The following is a 20402-nucleotide window of genomic DNA, read 5'->3' on the forward strand; positions in this document are numbered from 1 at the left end:
TTGGCAAATGTGAGGTTGTCCACTTTGGTAGGAAGAATGGTAGGAAGGACTATTACTTACGTGGCGAAAAACTGCAGCATGTGACGGTGCAGAGGGACCTCGGGGTCCTTGTGCATGAGTCGCAAAAACCCAGCCTGCAGGTGCAGCAGGTGGTCAGGAAGGCGAATGGGATGCTGGCCTTCATAGCGAGGGGGATTGAATATAAAAGTAGGGAGGTCTTGCTGCAGCTGTATAGGGCATTGGTGAGGCCGCAGCTGGAGTACTGTGTGCAGTTTTGGTCGCCGCACTTATGCAAGGATATTTTGGCTTTGGAGGGAGTGCAGAGGAGGTTTACTAGGCTGATTCCGGAGTTGAGGGGGTTGAACTATGAGAAGAGGCTGAATAAACTAGGCTTGTACTCGTTAGAGTTTAGAAGAATGAGGGGAGATCTCATTGAGACGTATAAGATGTTGAATGGGATGGATAGGATAGAGGTGGAGAGGCTCTTCCCGCTCAGAAAGGACAGTAGGACTAGAGGGCATGGCCTCAAGATAAGGGGGGGGGCGGTTTAGAATGGAGTTGAGGAGGAACTTCTTCACTCAAAGGGTGGTGAATCTCTGGAATTCTCTGCCCGTTGAAGTGGTGGAGGCTGCCTCGCTAAATATTTTTAAGATGTGGGTAGATAGGTTTTTGATAGGCAAGGGGATTAAGGGTTATGGAGAGAGGGCGAGAAAGTGGAACTGAGCCACGACAGATCAGCCATGATCTTATTGAATGGCGGGGCAGGCTCGAGGGGCTAGGTGGCCTACTCCTGCTCCTATTTCTTATGTTCTTATGTTCATATGTTCTTATCTCTTCCACATGCTCATCTCATTCCAGTCTCTACACAGGAGCTGGTTTGGATCCAATGTCAGGATGCCATCATAAAATGGTCAATAGTCCAGAGATCGCATCCCACCATATTTAAAAATTGGAAAAGAGGCTATCCCCCAAAGTGACACAATAAATATGTCCAGCATTCACCTCCTGAGTGGGAATAAGATGGGGTTTTAGCAGGGTAGATCAATTAACAAAAAATAATTATAGAAAATCATTCCGAATTGGAATTGCTCGGGAGATTGTGGGCAGGGTATGTCGAAGGATCTGGGGAGAAGATGGATGGGTGGAATTGAGGGATATGGGGAGAGCGTGGAAAGGCAGGATTGAGGAATTGGGGAGAGGGTGGGATTGAGGGATATGGGGAGAGGGTGGGTAGGTGGGATTGAGTTATATGGAGAGAGGGTGGGATTGAGGGATATGGAGAGAGGGTGGGATTGAGGGATATGGAGAGAGGGTGGGATTGAGGAACTGGGGAGAGGGTGGGATTGAGGGATATGGAGAGAGGGTGCGTACTTGGGAACTGTCAAAAAGTTTTATTTATCCTGAATCTGATGTCAGTAAAGACTGCGATTGCCATACCCTCTCCTCGCAGGAGCAGAACCAGTCAATTCTCCTGCATATATTGTTTAAGCTTTTCTGCCTCTTTGTTGACCTGTTAGTGACCACACTCTCTGAATGATGAACAGAACGGTATTAAGATGAATGAGAATATTGCTCCTCCCAACCCCAGTTCACAGACATTCCAGAAATGGCTGTTTGAGGACTGGAATGTTCACATGACAGACCCCTCACTGCTCCTGTGTCACTCATTTGATCAAAGACTTTATTTTCAGCTCTCTCTGAACCAAGTGCCGATTGTTTCATTTCTCTGAAATAAGTGACCCACATCAAACAATGCTGAACCTCCAAAATACCAGGTCCTGTGATATTTCCTGGGCAATTGTCATTGCTTGTAGCTCGTCATCAGACATTGAAAACTAGGAATTATCTTCCTGGAATTCTGGGCTGCAGGTGAAACGTCATCCACAATGAAACCAGGAATTCAGTGTGGGACACTTCTACTAGTTTTCTCTTCATAGCACCAAGATCAGAAAAAGTATGGCATGCTCACGCCCATCCACATACACTCAAATCATCCATATATCTCACACGTGGCTGAGGCCTTAAATAAGTTTTTTGCCTCGGTCTTTACGGAGGAGGACACGAATAGTTTGCCGGGTATTAAAGATAGAAGGAGGGTAGGAGTTCAGGGCCTGAATGCGATTACTGTCACTTGAGAGGTAGTGCTTGATAGACTAATGGGACTGATGGTGGACAAGTCCCCAGGGCCGGATGGAATGCATCCCAGGGTTCTGAAGGAAATGGCAGAGGTGGTAGTGGATGCCTTAATGATCATTTACCAAACTTCGCTGGATTCCGGGGAAGTGCCGGAAGATTGGAAAACAGCTAATGTTACGCCGCTGTTTAAAAAAGGTAGCAGGCAAAAGGCAGGGAATTATAGGCCGGTTAGTTTAATGTCCGTTGTTGGAAAAATGCTTCAATCCGTCATCAAAGAAGAAATAGCGAGGCACCTGGAAAGGAATGGTTTGCTAGAGCAGACCCAGCACGGATTCGTTCAGGGGAAGTCGTGTTTGACGAATTTATTGGAATTCTATGAGGATGTGACTAGTGCAGTAGACAGAGGGGAACCGGTGGATGTGGTGTTTCTCAATTTTCAAAAGGCGTTTGATAAGGTGCCGCACAAAAGGTTGCTTCAGAAGGTTAAGGGGCATGGAGTTGGGGATAAGGTGTTGGCATGGATAGAGGATTGGTTGTCTAATAGGAGGCTGAGAGTTGGTATTAATGGGTGCTATTCTGATTGGCGGTTGGTAACTAGTGGAGTGCCGCAGGGATGGGTGCTGGGGCCTCAGCTATTTACCATTTATATAGATGATCTGGAGGAGGGGGCTGAGTGTAGGGTGACGAAATTTGCTGATGACACGAAGATGAGTGGAAAAGCAAATTGTGCGGAGGGTGTGGAAAGTCTGCAGAGAGATCTGGATAGGCTGAGCGAGTGGGCGAGGACCTGGCAGATGGAGTACAATGTTAGCAAGTGTGAGGTTATCCACTTTGACAGGAATAATAGTCGGAGGGATTACTATTTAAAGGGCGAAAAGCTGCAGCATGCTACGGTGCAGAGGGACCTGGGGGTCCTTGTGCATGAGTGGCAAAAACCCAGTCTGCAGGTGCAACAGGTGATCAAGAAGGTGAATGGGATGCTGGCCTTTATAGCGAGGGGGATAGAATATAAGAGCAGGGAGGTCTTGCTGCAACTGTACAGGGTACTGGTGAAGCCGCAGCTGGAGTACTGTGTTCAGTTTTGGTCGCCGCACTTGCACAAGGATATTTTGGCCTTGGAGGGAGTGCAGAGGAGGTTCACTAGGCTGATACCGGAGATGAAGGGGTTAGACTATGGAGAGAGGCTGAATAGACTGGGTTTGTACTCGTTGGAGTTTAGAAGGATGAGAAGAGATCTTATAGAGACGTATAAGATAATGAAGGGGATGGATAGGGTAGAGGTAGAGCGATTCTTCCCGCTCAGAAAGGATAGCAGGACTAGAGGGCACAGCCTCAAGATAAGGGGGGAGCAATTTAGAACGGAATTGAGGAGGAACTTCTTCACTCAAAGGGTGGTGAATCTCTGGAATTCTCTGCCTGTTGAAGTAGCGGAGGCTACCCCGCTAAATATATTTAAGACGCGGGTAGATAGGTTTTTGACACAGGTATACCTGTTGGTCACAGGTATAGTGCCAGAGGATTGGAGGATAGAGAATGTTGTCCCATTGTTTAAGAAGGGGAACAGAGACTTCCCTGGGAATTATAGACCGGTGAGTCTTACTTCTGTTGTGGGCAAAGTTTTAGAAAAAATTATTAGGGATAAGATTTATAGTCATTTAGAGAGTAGTGTATTGATTGGAGATAGTCAGCACGGTTTTGTGAAGGGTAGGTCGTGCCTTACTAACCTTATTGAGTTTTTTGAGAAAGTGACCAAAGAGGTGGATGGGGGTAAGGCAGTTGACGTGGTATATATGGACTTTAGTAAGGTGTTTGATAAGGTTCACCATGGAAGGCTTCTTCAGAAAATGCAGATGTATGGGATTGGGGGTGATTTAGTTAATTGGATCAGGAATTGGCTAGCAGATAGGAGACAGAGGGTGGTGGTTGATGGAAAGTATTCGTCATGGAGTTCAGTTACGAGTGGTGTGCCTCAGGGATCTGTTTTGGGGCCACTGCTGTTTGTAATTTTTATAAATGATCTGGATGAGGGTATAGTTGGGTGGATCAGTAAATTTGCTGATGACACCAAAGTCGGAGGAGTGGTAGATAGTGAAGAGGGGTGTCATAGTTTACAGAGAGACTTGGACAAGTTGCAGAGCTGGGCCGAGAGGTGGCAGATGGAGTTTAATGTGGATAAGTGTGAGGTAATTCACTTTGGCAGGAATAACAGATGTGTAGAGTATAGGACTAACGGTAGGACTCTGAATAGTGTTGATGAACAGAGGTATCTTGGTGTATGTGTACATAGATCCCTGAAAGTTGGGAATCAAGTAGATAAGGTAGTTAGGAAGGCATACGGTGCCTTGGCGTTTATTGGTAGGGGGATTGAATTTAGGAGCCGCAATGTCATGTTGCAACTGTACAAAACTCTGGTGCGTCCGCACTTGGAGTATTGTGTGCAGTTCTGGTCCCCACACTATAGGAAGGATGTGGAGGCATTGGAGAGGGTGCAGAGGAGGTTTACCAGGATGTTGCCTGGCATGGAGGGGAGGTCCTATGAGGAGAGACTGAGGGATTTGGGGTTGTTTTCGTTAGAAAGAAGGCGGCTGCGAGGGGACCTTATTGAAACATATAAGATGATTAGAGGTTTAGATAGGGTGGACAGTGACAGCCTTTTTCCTCGGATGGAGAAAGCTAGCACGAGGGGGCATAGCTTTAAATTAAGGGGTGGTACATATAGGACGGATGTCAGAGGTAGGTTCTTTACCCAGAGGGTGGTGAGGGATTGGAATGCCCTGCCTGCTGCAGTTGTAGATGCGCCTAGTTTGGGGGTGTTTAAGAGATCCGTGGATAGGTTTATGGATGGAAAGGGATTGGTTTAGGTTAGAGGGTCATTGCTTTTTTAACTGATCGGCGCAACATCGTGGGCCGAAGGGCCTGTTCTGCGCTGTAATGTTCTATGTTCTTGACAGACAAGGGAATTAAGGGTTATGGGGAGAAAGCGGGAAAGTGGAACTGAGCCACTTCAGATCAGCCATGATCTTGTTGAATGGCGGGGCAGGCTCGAAGGGCTAGGTGGCCTACTCCTGCTCCTATTTCTTATGTTCTTATGTTCTTACACCCATCAATATACACCTCACATCTGTCCATATATACCTCAAACAACCAATATTCACCTCAAACCATCCATATACGCCTCAAACCACCAATATACACCTCAAACCATCCATGTATACCTCAAACCACCAATATACACCTCAAACCATCCATATACACCTCAAACCGCCAATATACACCTCAAACCATCCATATACACCTCAAACCACCAATATACGCCTCAAACCACCCATATGGGAGGTGCTGAAAGTCTTAAAGCACATCAAGGTAGATAAATCCCCGGGACCTGATGAAGTTTATCCCAGGATGTTGTGGGAGACTACGGAGAAAATTGCGGGTCCCCTAACCGAGATATTTGAATCATCGATAGTCACGAGAGAGGTGCCTGAAGATTGAAGGATGGCAAATGTTGTGCCTTTGTTTAAAAAGCTGCAGGAAAAAGCCTGGGAACTACAGGCCAGTGAGTCTCACATCTGTGGTGGGTAAATTGTTGGAAGGTATTTTGAGAGACAGAATCTACAGGCATTTAGAGATGCAAGGACTGATTAGGGACAGTCAGCATGGCTTTGTGGGTGGAAAATCATGTCTCACAAATTTAATTGAGTTTTTTGAAGGGGTAACCAAGAAAGTAGATGAGGACAGTGCAGTTGATGTTGTCTACATGGACTTTAGCAAGGCCTTTGACAAGGTACCGCATGGTATGTTGTTGTATAAGGTTAAATCTCACAGGATCCAGGGTGAGGGATCTAAATGGATACAAAATTGGCCTCTTGACAGAAGCCAGAGGGTCGTTGTAGAGAATTGTTTTTCAAACTGGAGGCCTGTGACCAGCAGTGTGCCTCAGGGATCAGTGATGGGTCCACTGTTATTTGTCATTTATTTTAATGACTTAGATGAGAATATAGAGGGCATGGTTAGTAAGTTTACAGATGACACCAAGACTGGTAGCATAGTAGACAGTGAAGAAAGTTATCTCCAATTTCAAGGGGTCTGGATCAATTGGGCCAGTGGGCTGGCGAATGGCAGATGGAGTTTAATTTAGACAAATGCAAGGTGATGCATTTTGGTAGATTGAACCTGGGCAGGACTTACTCAGTTAATGGTAGGGGGTTGGGGAGAGTTACAGGACAAAGCGATCTCGGGGTGCATGTTCATAACTCTTGAAAGTGAAGTCACTGGTGGACAGAGTGGTGAAGAAGGCATTCAGCATGCTTGGTTTCATCGGTCAGAACATTGACTGCAGGAGTGGGGCATCTTGATGAAGTTGTGCAAGACATTGGTAAGGCCACACTTGGAATACTGTGTGCAATTCTGGTCACCCTATTATAGAAAGGATATTATTAAACTAGAAGGAGTTCAGAAAAGATTTACTGGGATGCTACCAGGACTTGATGGATTGAGTTATAAGCAGAGGCTGAATAGACTGGGATTTTTTTCTCTGGAGCGTAGGAGGCTGAGGGGTGACCTTATAGAGGTCTATAAAATAATGAGGGGTACAGATCAGCTAGATAGTCAATATCTTTTCCCAAAGGTAGGGGAGTCTAAAACTAGAGGGCATAGGTTTAAGGTGAGAGGGGAGAGATACAAAAGTGTCCAGAGGGGCAATTTTCTCACAAAGGGCGTGGTGAGTGTCTAGAACAAGCTGCCAGAGGTAGTAGTAGAGGCAAGTACAAGTTTATCTTTTAAAAAGCATTAAATAGTTACATGGGTATAATGGGTATAAAGGGATATGTGCGAAATGCGGGCAATTCGGATTAGCTTAGGGTCTTCTTAAAAAAAAGGGCGGCATGGACAAGTTGGGCCGAAGGGCTGTTTCCATGCTGTAAACCTCTATGATTTTATATTCCCCATCACACCAATCAATATACACTTTAAACTATCCATATACCCCTCACACCCATTCGTATACAGCTCAAACAATCCATATACATTCATATACAGCTCATATCCTTCCACATACACCTCATACCCATTCATATACACCTCACACAATCCATATATACCTCACAGCCATCCATATACACCTCAAACCATCGATATACCCCTCACACCCATTCATATACACCTCAAACAGTCCATTTTCACCTCACAGCCATCTATATATACCTCACACCACCCATACACACCTCACACCCATCCATATACACCCATACAAACCCATCTAAAATATACATCTCACCCCGTCCATATAATCCACGCACCATCTATGTATGCCACACACCCATTCATATATACAGCATACTATCCATATACACTTCACACACATGCATATATACTGTACAACATCTATTTACATACTACACAATATCCATATACATGATCCACCTACCCATAGACACGCTCTGCAGAATAGAATCCCTGCACTTCAGAAAGGGCCATTCAACCTATCATGTCAACACTGACTCTCCAAAAATGCATCTACCCAAGCCCATCTCCCAGCCTATCCCCTTAAGCCCACACATTTACCAGGGCCAATCCATATAACCTGCACATCTTTGGACTGTGGGGAAACGGGAGTAACCGGAGGACATCCACGCAGACAGACTTGTGAGGGCTTTATATTTGTAAAGGCTTTAATTGGCTTGTCCATTCAGTACTTCCGTGAACAGGAAACTATAAATGTTTACCGAGAACTGAATAACTTATTCATTTCTGTCCTGACAATTCTGGAAATTTCTCTGGCCTTTTGTGAATTGATGAAGCTTTGCATTAGTGTGTGGTGGTTTCCATGGGGATATGTTAAATATAGTAAATCATTGGTGTAAAGTTTGAGCCAGGCCTGAGGTAATGGAGCATCTTCTTGTCACGTAGAGTCAGCAGTAAGACAAGTTGAGACGGAATTGTTTACCATTTAGGACTATCCGGAATTTTCCATCAATACCAAACATTTAAACAAGGTGTGTGTATGTGCTTGTGCAGGTTATCAGCTTCCCTGCATTGTATGCAGAGTAAGGACAGTGAATTGCCTCTTTCTGTTCCTGTATAACGGACTTGAGGGGCTCAATGGCCCCCTCCTGGTCCTGTGCAGCAGGCTTATGGGGCTGAATGGCCTCTTCCTGTTCCTCTGTAACAAGTTTGAAGGTCTGAATGGGACTCCTCCTGTTCCTGTGTAACCAGCTCATAGGGCAGAATAGGTCTCCTCGTGTTCCCCTCTGGCTTCTGTGGGTGTTCATTTGCTCATTTGGAACAGAAAGTTGTAATCTACCTGAAGGCGAGTGGTCAGAGGGTGAATCACGCTGGCGATTAAACTGCCCATTTTTCTCTCGAGGATGAATCAGAACCTCAGTCACTATCCACTTCAGGAAATTCTTGCAGAGACTTGACCTCTGAGATCAAAGGCCTTGAAGGGAAACTGGTTGTCCAGGTAAAATCAGCATGAGTGACTTGGATGCACAGCTGGGCCCATTTCAGGATGACCTGAAAGTACAGCCGTTAACTTATCTGGGTTAAGCCAGGCAGAAAGGATACAAATGATCCTTTCATTTGAGAGACTCCTGTCTTTGCCACTCCCCAGTTTCAGTAAATCCATGGGGGTGAATGTGAGGAGCTCTCGGTTTTCTGCCAGACATCCCAATGCAGAGAAGGTGAACGTAAGAACATAAGAAATAGGAGCAGGAGTAGGCCATCTAGCCCCTCGAGCCTGCCCCGCCATTCAATAAGATCATGGCTGATCTGTCGTGTCTCAGTTCCAAATTCCCGCCCTCTCCCCATAACCCTTAATCCCCTCTCTTATCAAAAACCCATCAACCCGCGTCTTAAAAATATTTAGCGAGGCAGCCTCCACCACTTCAACGGGCAGAGAATTCCAGAGATTCACCACCCTTTGAGTGAAGAAGTTCCTCCTCAACTCCATTGTAAACCGCCCCCCCTTTATCTTGAGGCTGTGCCCCCTAGTCCTACTATCCTTTCTGTGCGGGAATAGTCTATCCTATCCATCCCATTCATCATCTTATACATCTCAATGAGATCTCCCCTCATTCTTCTAAACTCTAACGAGTACAAGCCTAATTTACTCGGCCTCTCCTCATAGCTCAACCCCCTCAACTCCGGAATCAGCCTAGTAAACCTCCTCTGCACTCCCTCCAAGGCCAAAATATCCTTGCGTAAGTACGGCGCCCAAAACTGCACACAGTACTCCAGCTGCGGCCTCACCAATGCCCTATACAGCCGCAGCAAGACCTCCCTACTTTTATATTCAATCCCCCTCGCTATGAAGGCCAGCATCCCATTCGCCTTCCTGACCACCTGCTGCACCTGCAAGCTGGGTTTTTGAGACTCATGCACAAGGACCCCAAGGTTCTTCTGCACCGTCGCCTGCTGCAGTTTTTCGCCCCGTAAGTAATAATCCTTCCTACCATTATTCCTACCAAAGTGGACCACCTCGCACTTGCCAACATTAAATTCCATTTGCCATTTCCTGGCCCATTCACCCAGCCTATCTAGATCCTTCTGTAGACTCTCCACACCCTCCGCACAATTTGCCGTTCCTCCAATCTTGGTGTCATCAGCAAATTTCGACACCCTACACTCGGTTCCCTCCTCCAGATCATCTATATAAATGGCAAATGGCTGAGGCCCCAGCACCGACCCCTGTGGCACTCCACTAGTCACCATCCGCCAATCCGAATAGCACCCATTGACCCCCACTCTCTGCCTCCTATTTGACAGCCAATCCTCTATCCACGCTAACACCCTACCCCCAACTCCATGTCCCCTGACCTTCTGCAATAACCTCTTGTGAGGTACCTTGTCAAACGCCTTCTGAAAATTCAGAAAGACCACATCCACCGGCTCTCCTCTGTCCACCGCCCCAGACACATCCTCATAGAACTCCAGTAAATTTGTCAGACACGACTTCCCCTTAACGAAACCGTGCTGTGTCTGCTCTATCAAGCAATTCCTCTCAAGATGCCTCGCTATTTCCTCCTTGATGACGGATTCTAACATTTTACCTACAACAGACGTTAAACTAACAGGCCTATAATTCCCTGCCTTTTGCCTGGCACCCTTCTTAAACAACGGCGTAACATTAGCCGCTTTCCAATCTTCCAGCACTTCCCCGGAATCAGCCACTTCCTCAGTGTATCTTACGGCACAGGAGATCATTTATCCTATCATGCCTGTGCTAGCCCTTTGAAAGAATATCCCAGTTAGCCCCACTCTGCTGCTCTTTCTCCAGAGTCCTGCGATTATTTTCTTCACAAGTTTTTATCCAATTCTGCTTTTGAAAGTTATTGTTGAATCTGCTTCTGCTGGCCATTTGGGCAGCACCTTCCTGATCAAAATTCTCCTAAGTCGCTCTCCTTTTTTTGCTAATTGACTTAAATCTATGTCCCTCTGGTCGCTGAACCTCCGTAAGAAGTCTCACAACACCAGGTTAAAATCCAACACATTTATTTGGCAGCACAAGTTTTCGGAGCGCTGCTCCTTCATCAAGTGAGGACTTGTGTTCACAAACAGACCATATACAAACACAAAGAGTTTGGCAGCAGAAGCTCCAAAAGCTTCTGCTGTCAAATAAACCTGTTGGACTTTAACCTGGTGTTGTGAGACTTCTCCCTGTTTTTACCCCAGTCCAATGCCAGCATCTCCACATACTGTTCTTCCACCAGTGAAAAATATGACTCTGTCAGAACTGCTCACAATTTTGAACACATTAAATAAATTTCATTCGATATCCGAATGCTACTCTGTGAGGTAAATGCTGCTTATTTACCCCTCTGTGGTCAGTGTTATGGACATACTGGAGCTATGAGGACCAGTCACACTCTTGCATGTGGCTCACCTGTTTCACAAAAGGAAATAATGATTGCCTTGGCTTTTCTTGCTGGCCCGAATCACGGGGAACTCGGGAATAGGGGCCATGCATTGGATTGGCTATGGCACTGATCCAATGGCACTGACTCATTGGGAGTTTCATTGGCAGTCCAAACTGTGTTTCTCCCATCTTAAACAAAAGTGCTGTCAGAATAACACTCTTTTGCTCCAATTACATTTCATCTTGGATCTCTCGATGACTGGGGTGTAAACCTAGAATCAGACATTTCACCTACAAGTTACGAGGCCCGAACATTTTCCCAATGGAATATCAGATGGGAAAGTACGACAGCGCCCGAGGGGAGCAGAGATTGAGTGATGGAAGGGTGTCAGTGTCTGAGGGAGTGGGTGTGTCACTGAGGGAGGGGGAGTGTCGTTGAGGGAAGGGATTGTGTTGCTGAAGGAGGGGAGTGTCACTGAGGGAGGGGGAGTGTTGCTGAGGGAAGGGAGTGTCGCTGGGAGAGGGGAAGTGTTGCTGGGGGAGGGGGAGTGTCCCTGGGAGGGGGAGTGTCCCTGAGGGGGGTGTGTCCCTGTGGGAGGGGAGTGTCGCTGGGGGAGGGGAGTGTGACTGGGGGAGGGGAGTGTGACTGGGGGAGGGGAGTGTTGCTGAGGGAACCAAGTGTCGATGTTTGCGGGGAGTGGGGCAGTGGGAGTGTCACTCTCACCAGTCTCTGGAGAGATTGTGCTCCTGGTGTTGATGCTGATTCAAGGTTGTTAGTTATTTGTCGTTTCTGCTTTGCCCCAGGTGTCAGGTCACAGACTACAAGCCCTGAGGAGATGGGACCGACATCCAGGCGACGAACTACTAGCGAAGGGCAGTATGAGAACAGTGGCAATGATAGTGCTGGCTCTCGGAGCCCACCCTTGCGTTCCCCAGTACGCTGCGTGTCCCCTGAGCTGGCTAGTTCTATTGCTGCTAACCCAGGTGGACGACCCAAGGAGGTGAGATTGTGCTGACTGGGGTTTGGGGTTTTATTAAGACACTGACTCTCACTGAGGTAGGGTAAGCTTCACTCCACCTCCTATAGCTGATCCCTGCTGGTCCACAGTGTGTGTTAGGCTGGGCTAGGGGATTGCTGAGGTGGCTGACTTTCCCAGGGAATGAGATTTGAATATTGTGGGCAGTTAGGGAGAGCGACAAGTCATTCCCACACAGGTATCAGCAGCTGAGATTTGTTTCTGATTGAAAGAATTGCAGGTCTACCCAATGAGGGATATCAGCAGCCTGTATAACTCTGGTCAGACAGTAAGACCCCTGGAGGATAATCCACCTTTAGTATATGGGAGGGCACGCAGCCTAAAACATCTGGTTTCTAGTGTTCCCAATGTCCTCAATTACAAATTCACATCAAAAGTTTTAATTTGGAACTGCCTAATTTCAAGAAGAAATTAGATACAGCTGTTCGGGTTAAAGGGATCAACGGATGTGGGGGAAGGAGGGGGAGTCAGGATATTGTATTCGATGATCAGCCATGATCAAGATCAATGGCGGAGCAGGCTCAAAGGGCCGAATGGCCTTCTCCTACTTCCAGTTTCTATGTTTCTATTAATTTGACATCAAATGTGATGTGTGTGCAAAAATAACGAGTGCACTTAAAAGCTATTTCAAAGAACAAAGAACAACACAGCACGGGAAACAGGCCCTTCGGCCCAACGAGCCCGCGCCGCCGTCCCACTGTCTCAGTGTCCTATTCATGATTTTAGTCTACGCCTAATGTGCGAGGATCAGGGAGGTCCAATATAGGGACAATTTGTTACCCAATCAATCAGCCTAAAAGCACATCTTCGGGGATGTGGGAGGAAACCGGAGCACCCGGAGGAAACCCACGCAACCACGGGGAGAACGTGCAAACTCCCACAGACACAGGCCCAAATCCATGTGTCCGCACAGCAACAGAGATAGTCTCTGAGCTGTCATGTTGCCCTCGAGATGGTCCAGTTTAAGCACACTAACGACATGAAGCAATAGGCAACTCCCGAAGCAACGTCCAAGAGCAGCCCACTACAACCTGCCACATGCATGCCCCTTGCTGGACTTAAATGCCTGTGGAGACAAAAAAATTCATTATTAAACAGGCAAAGACTGTAACATCCCTGAGGCAAAACGTATTCCCAAGCCTACAATGTTTAGTAAGGCCTACTATATCCCCCTATATGTAGCCCGCTCATGTGGCTGTCTAAGTGACTCTTAAACAACCCTAGCGTGCCTGCTTCCACCACCTTACTCGGCAGTGCATTCCACACCCCCACTACCCTTTGCGTGAAAAACTGCCCTCTAATATTTATCTTATACCTAGCCCCCCTCACCCTAAGCCCGTGACCCCTCGTTCTATCCATTTCTAATAGCGGAAAAAGCTTACCACCATTTACTCTATCTATCCCCTTCATAATCTTATAAACCTCTATTAGATCCCCCCTCAGCCGACGTCTCTCAAGGGAAAACAGCCCAAGTTCATTCAATCTTTCCTCGTAAGACAGCCCTTCCATACCAGGCAGCATCCTGGTAAATCTCCTCTGCACTCTCTCCAGGATCTCTACATCCTTCCGGTAGTACGGCGACCAGAACTGGACGCAGTACTCCAAGTGAGGCCTAACCAACGTTCTATACAACTGCAACATCAGACTCCTACTCTTATATTCTATACCTCTTCCTATGAAGGCTAACATACCATATGCTTTCCTCATCACATTCTGCACCTGCACCGACACCTTCAGGGACTTGTGCACTTGCACCCCCAGGTCTCTCTGCGTATCTATACTCCGGATAGTTCTACCTTTTATCGTATAACTCCCCTCCACATTATTCCGGCCAAAGTGCATCACCTCGCATTTCTCCGGATTAAATTCCATTTGCCATCTATCTGCCCAATCTACCAGCCTGTCTATGTCCTGTTGCATTGCCAGGCACTGCTCCTCAGTACCCGCCAATCCAACCATCTTAGTGTCATCAGCAAATTTGCTGATCACACCACCTACCCCCTCTTCCAAGTCATTAATATATACCACAAATAGAAGAGGTCCTAGTACCGAGCCCTGCGGCACACCACTGGTGACAGACCTCCAATTGGAAAAGGAGCCTTCCACTACTACTCGCTGTCTCCTCCTCCCAAGCCAGTTCTCCACCCATCTACATACCTGGCCTTGTATCCCATGAGCCTTCACCTTTTCTATCAGCCTACCATGAGGGACCTTGTCAAACGCCTTACTGAAATCCATATAGACGACATCAACAGCTTGTCCTTCGTCAACCGTTTTTGTCACCTCTTCAAAAAATTCCACTAGATTCGTAAGGCACGACCTCCCTGTAACGAAGCCATGCTGCGTATCCCTGATCAGATTGCAGCGCTCCAGATGTTCATACATCCTATCCTTGAGGATCCTCTCCATTAGCTTGCCTATAACTGAAGTCAAGCTCACCGGCCTATAATTCCCTGGGTTATCCCTCTGACCCTTTTTAAACAACGGTACTACATTTGCAATGCGCCAATCCTCTGGGACCTCACCTGTGTCCAAAGAAGAGACAAAGATTTGCGTCAGAGGCCCAGCAATTTCATCCCTCACCTCCCTTAACAGCCTGGGATAGATGCCATCAGGCCCCGGAGATTTATCCGTCTTTATACTGTCTAAAAGTCCCAACACCTCTTCCCTCGTGATGACTATTTCCCTCAACGGATCCTCAAACTCCTCAAGCACAGCACCAGACATCAGGCCCCTCTCCTGCGTGAATACCGACGCAAAGTATTCATTCAGGATCTCCCCCATTCCCCCAGGCTCCAAGCATAGTTCCCCTCCTCTGTCCCTGAGAGGACCAATCTTCCCTCTAACCATCCTTTTATTTCTAACATAGGAGTAAAATGCCTTAGGATTTTCTTTAATCCTACCCGCCAAAGCCATTTCGTGGCCCCTTTTTGCCTTTCTGATGCCCCTTTTAAGTTCTCTCCTACATTCTCTGTATTCCTCTAACGCTATCTCTGTCCTCAAATGCCTAGATCTAATGTACGCCTCCCTCTTCCTCCTGACCAGGTCCTCAATATCCCTAGTTACCCACGGCTCTCTAATCCTACCCTTCCCATCCTTCCTCTTGACCGGCACATGTCTTTCCTGCAAAGATTTTAGTTTTCCCTTGAGAGACTCCCACATACCCAGCGTCGACCTGCCATCAAACAGCTTACCCCAGTCTGTATCTTTAAGATCCTGCCTAATCCGGTTGTATCTAGCCCTCCCCCAGTTTAACACCCTCCCCTTAGGACAGGCTTCATCTTTATCATTAATATCTTAAACCAGACAGAGTTGTGGTTCAATGTACACGCTATGCTATCCAGTGATCTCAAAGCTGCCAAATACACTCAAAACTATCCAGTCCGCTCAACATTATCAACTGAGGGCTGAATGGCCTCTGATGCCCCTGTGTAACAGCTGAAGGGGCTGAATGGCCTGCACCTGTTTGATTTGATAATGCTTTGAGTGCAGACTCACACCTGAGTTGAAGATGAAGAGTGTTTAGATTCGAATCTTACACTTCTCTCAGAGCCAGCAAGTGAGACTTATTTTGCTGCTTTTATCTTTTAACTGTCTTCATCATTTTGTATCGCTCTGTCTTTACCAGCCCAACATGCACAGCTACAGAGAAGCATTCGAAGAGATGGAAAGATCACCAACCAGTCCCAGCAGTGGGGGTGAGAACTGTTTTTTATTGGGTGATATATTTTACTCTTTACCTCAATCAGTGAATTCCTGCATTCCCAGAATTGTGGAAAGTGAAGGAAACAGAAAAGATTATCTGTGTCAAATCAGCCTGCCAAACGTCACACATATACCCACCAAATGAATCCCACTGTCCTGCTCTCTCTCCATAGCCTTGCTGCAATTATACCGGCCGTTGGTGAGGTCACGCCTGAAATATTGTGTGCAGTTTTGGTCTGCTTATCTGAGAAAGGATGTTATTGGGGTGTGCAGAACCAGGGGGTCACAAAGTAGACAGCTGAGGACAGAAATGAACATAGAACATAGAACATTACAGCACAGTACAGGCCCTTCGGCCCTCAATGTTGTGCCGACCAGTGGAACCAATCTAATGACCCTCTAACCTGAACTATTCCAATGTTATCCATATGCCTATCCACTGACCATTTGAACGCCCTTAAAGTTGGCAAGTCCACAACTGCTGCAGGCAGGGCATTCCACGCCCTTACTACCCTCTGAGTAAAGAACCTGCCTCTGACATCCGTCCTATAATTACCACGCCTTAATTTAAAGCTATGTCCCCTTGTGTTAGCCATCACCATCCGAGGTAAAAGGCTCTCACTGTCCACCGTATCCAATCCTTTGATCATCTTGTATGTCTCAATCAGGTCACCTTGTAACCTTCTTCTCTCTAATGAAAATAACCTCAAGTCCCTCAGCCTTTCCTCATAAGACCTTCCCACCATACCAGGCAACACCCTGGTAAACCTCCTCTGCACCCTTTCCAATGCCTCCACATCTTATAATGCGGCAACCAGAACTGTACGCAATACTCCAAGTGCGGCCACACCAGAGTTTTGTACAGTTGTAACATGACTCACGGCTCCAAAATTCAATCCCTCTACCAATGAAAGCTAACACACCGTACGCCTTCTTAACAACCTTATCAACCTGGGTGCCAACTTTCAGGGAGCTATGCACATGTACCCCGAGATCTCTCTGCTCGTCAACACTACTAAGAGTCCTTCCATTAGCCCTATATTCTGTAATCCTGTTACTCTTACCAAAGTGAATCACCTCACACTTTTCCATATTAAACTCCATCTGCCACCTCTCGGCCCAGCTCTGCAGCTTATCTATGTCCCTCAGCAAACTGTAACATCCATCCTCACTGTCTGCAACTCCTCCGACTTTGGTGTTGACAGCAAATTTACTAATCCATCCTTCTACACCCTCATCTAGGTCATTTATAAAAATGACAAACAGCAGTGGCCCCAAAACAGATCCTTGAGGTACACCACTTGTAACTGAACTCCAGGTTGAATATTTCCCATCAACCACCACCCTCTGTCTTCTATCAGCTAGCCAATTCCTGATCCAAACTGCTAAATCACCCTCAATCCCATGCATCTGCATTTTCTGCAGTAGCCTACCATGGGGAACCTTATCAAGCGCTTTGCTAAAATCCATATACACCACGTCAACTGCCTTACCCTTATCCGCCTCTTTGGTCACGTTTTCAAAAAACTCAATAAGGTTTGTGAGGCACGACCTACCCTTCACAAAACCGTGTTGACTATCCCTAATCAATTTATTTCTGTCTAGATGATTATAAATCCTATCCCTTGTAATTCTTTCCAAAACTTTGCCCACAACAGAAGTAAGGCTCACTGGTCAATAATTCCCAGGATGGTCTCTAGTCCCCTTCTTGAACAAGGGGACAATATTTGCTATCCTCCAGTCTTCCGGCACTATACCTGAAGCCAATGACGACATGAAGATCAAAGCCAAAGGCTCTGCAATCTCCTCCCGAGCCTCCCAGAGAATCCTGGGGTAAATCTCATCTGGCCCAGGGGACTTATCTATTTTCACACTCTCAAGAATTGCCAACACCTCCTCCTTATGTACCTCAACCCCGTCTAGTCTACTACCTGGTATTGCAGAATTCTCCTCGACTACACTGACTTTTTCCTGTGTGAATACTGTCGAAAAATACTCATTCAGTGCCTCTCCTATCTCTTCAGGCTCCACGCACAACTTCCCACTGCTGTCTCTGACTGGCCCTAATCTTGCCCTAACCAATCTTTTATTCTTGACATACCTGTAGAAAGCCTTAGGATTTTCCTTGATCCTATCCGCCAAAGTCTTCTCATGTCATGAGGAGACATTTCTTCACTCAGAGTGGTGAGTGAATTCACTACCACTCTTCCGCTGTCTCCACATAGCCCAGTATCAATGGCCAAGTTAATCCCACTACCTCGCTCTCTCTCCCCATAGCCCTGTATCAATCCCCAACCTAATCCCACTGCCCCTTTCTCTCCCTATGGCCCAGTATCAATTCCAAACTCGTCATATGAATATTAGAATGAGGAGCCAGAGTAGATGATGCAATCCTACGATCCTGCTCGCTCCATCAATGAATAAGACCATGGCTGATATTTTACTTCCCGATCAATCCTCATATCCCTTAATATTTTTAATATGTAGAAATCAATCGATCTGTTATGAACATACCCAATGACTGAGCTATCATAGCCCTCTGGGATAGAGAATTCCAAAGATTTACCACCCTCTGATTGAAGAATTTCTTCCTCACCTGAGTCTGAATTTGCCTACCTCTTATTCTGAAACTGTGTTCACTGGCTCGAGAACTCCCAGCCAGAGGAACCATCCTTCCCAAATTGAAAAAGTCAAGCCCTGGAAGAATTGTTTATGCAGAATGCGATCACATCTTTAAATTCTAAAAAAGAAAGGCCCAATCTATTTAATCGTTTCTCATTGGAGAATCCCTGCATCCCAGGAGTGCAATGTAAATCTTCATTGCACTCACTCTATGGAAAGTCCTTCAGCAAGAATCCAGAATTGCACACAATACTTCCTGTGCAGTCTCTGCAAGACCCAAAACAGATACTGTAAAACATCCTTATTCCAGTACGCAAACCATCAGAATCATAAAGGTTGCCTTCCTCATTGTTTGCTGTATCTGCACATTTGTTTTCAGTGACTGATGAACGAGGACAGCCAAGTCCCTTTGATGGTCCACATTGCCCAACCTCTCACCATTTAAGAAATACTCTGTGGCCAAAATTATCCAACCATTCCTGCTGGCAGCTTCTTCAGGTCCCGTTGATGATGACCAACCCTCCCCCGCCGTCCTGAGGATTCCCTGGCAGCAGAGGGTATTCCAGATCATACACTGATACACTATGTCCCAGGAGACTGTATCCCAGGAGACTATGTCCCAGCAGGCAATGTCCCAGCCAACTGCAACTCAGTCAACGTCATCCCAGGAGACTATATCCCAGCGGATTGTGTCCCAGAAGAATCTATCCCAGCAAACTGTGTCCCAGACTATATCCCAGCAGACTGTCCCAGATTGTATCCCAACAAACCATTTCCCGGAAGACTGTATCCCAGCAGACTGTAACCAAGCTGACTGTGTCCCAACAGACTGTATCCCTGTGTCCCAGCCGACTGTGCCCCAGCAGACTGTATTCCTGTGTCCCAGCAGATTGTGTCCCAGCAGACTGTATCCCTGTGTCCCAGCTGACTGTGCCCCAGCAGACTGCATCCCTGTGTCCCAGCAGATTGTGTCCCAGCAGACTGTATCCCTGTGTCCCAGCTGACTGAGTCCCAGCTGACTGTATCCCTGTGTCCCAGCTGACTGTGTCCCAGCAGATTGTGTCCCAGCAGACTATATCCTGTGTCCCAGCAGATTGTGTCCCAGCAGACTATATCCTGTGTCCCAGCAGATTGTGTCCCAATAGACTGTGTCTCTGCGTCCTGTGCCTTGGGGCTAAATTTCCTGACACTGACACTAACTGGGAGTCACAAGCCACACGCGTCAGAAATGAGATGGGCGAAAGATTGTGAGCAAGTGTTTGAACTGGCCTCTCTGGGGTATTAACTGTCCAGCCCAATCTGCATGCTAGCCCAGCGCCAGAAGGTTTTCCCAGGGACTGGAATGCTTAGAGCACTATTCGGACTGCCCAGCTCCCCCGCCTTCCAACCTGTCACTCCCACTGGGAGAATACTGACAATTTATCAAGTTGACTCCCTTCTCTGTCTCCTTTTTTAAGTTTTAAACCTCTTGTTTTATTGCAGCTGTCCGGTCACCACCAGGGTTAGCTAAGACCCCACTCTCTGCACTGGGCCTGAAACCTCACAACCCAGCTGATGTTCTCCTCCAGTCAGCAGCTCTCGGACAGGGTAAGGTCATCCATTAACACAGACAACCCTACACAAAGCTGCATCACAGAGAGAAAAACAAAACATAGAGTGAGAGAGAGAGAAAGAGGCAGAGGTGAAGAGGAAGACAGACATGGAGGTGGAAACAGAGGGTGAGATGGAGAGGGAGAAGAAAGCTGGAGACAGAGAGAGCGAGAAGGAGATGGAGAAGAGGGTAGCAAATACTGCAAAATCCCATGGATCCGACATTGCTGACCATCTGTTACCTGCTCTGTTTACTATGGTTGGGACTTCCCAATCAGAATGTATTAAAAATGAACAATAAAAAGTCTCACAACACCAGGTTAAAATCCAACAGGTTTATTTGGTATCACGAGCTTTCGGAGTGCTGCTCCTTCATCAGGTGAGGGAGGCTGCATTTGTTAACCTGTGATCTTACCAAAGCCACCTACTTTAGGGAGATAAAATTATCCTCCTTGACT

At 46.8% G+C, this 20402-nt stretch overlaps 1 protein-coding gene across 12 annotated transcripts in view; it reads left to right on the forward strand.

Moving 5' to 3' along the window:
* The window catches only part of tns1b (tensin 1b), a 590459-nt gene that overhangs the window by 516428 nt on the left and 53629 nt on the right, over nucleotides 1–20402 (forward strand). For all 12 annotated transcript variants that reach the window (XM_080199610.1, XM_080199614.1, XM_080199612.1 and 9 more), the window contains 3 exons: nucleotides 11795–11991; nucleotides 15656–15725; nucleotides 19837–19941. In XM_080199610.1, coding sequence (XP_080055736.1) covers nucleotides 11795–11991; nucleotides 15656–15725; nucleotides 19837–19941 — 372 coding nt within the window. The remainder of the gene's footprint in view (nucleotides 1–11794; nucleotides 11992–15655; nucleotides 15726–19836; nucleotides 19942–20402) is intronic.

This window comes from Carcharhinus amblyrhynchos, chromosome 11 (assembly GCF_965287045.1).
Source record: "Carcharhinus amblyrhynchos chromosome 11, sCarAmb.v2.hapA, whole genome shotgun sequence".
Classification (NCBI taxonomy): domain Eukaryota; kingdom Metazoa; phylum Chordata; class Chondrichthyes; order Carcharhiniformes; family Carcharhinidae; genus Carcharhinus; species Carcharhinus amblyrhynchos.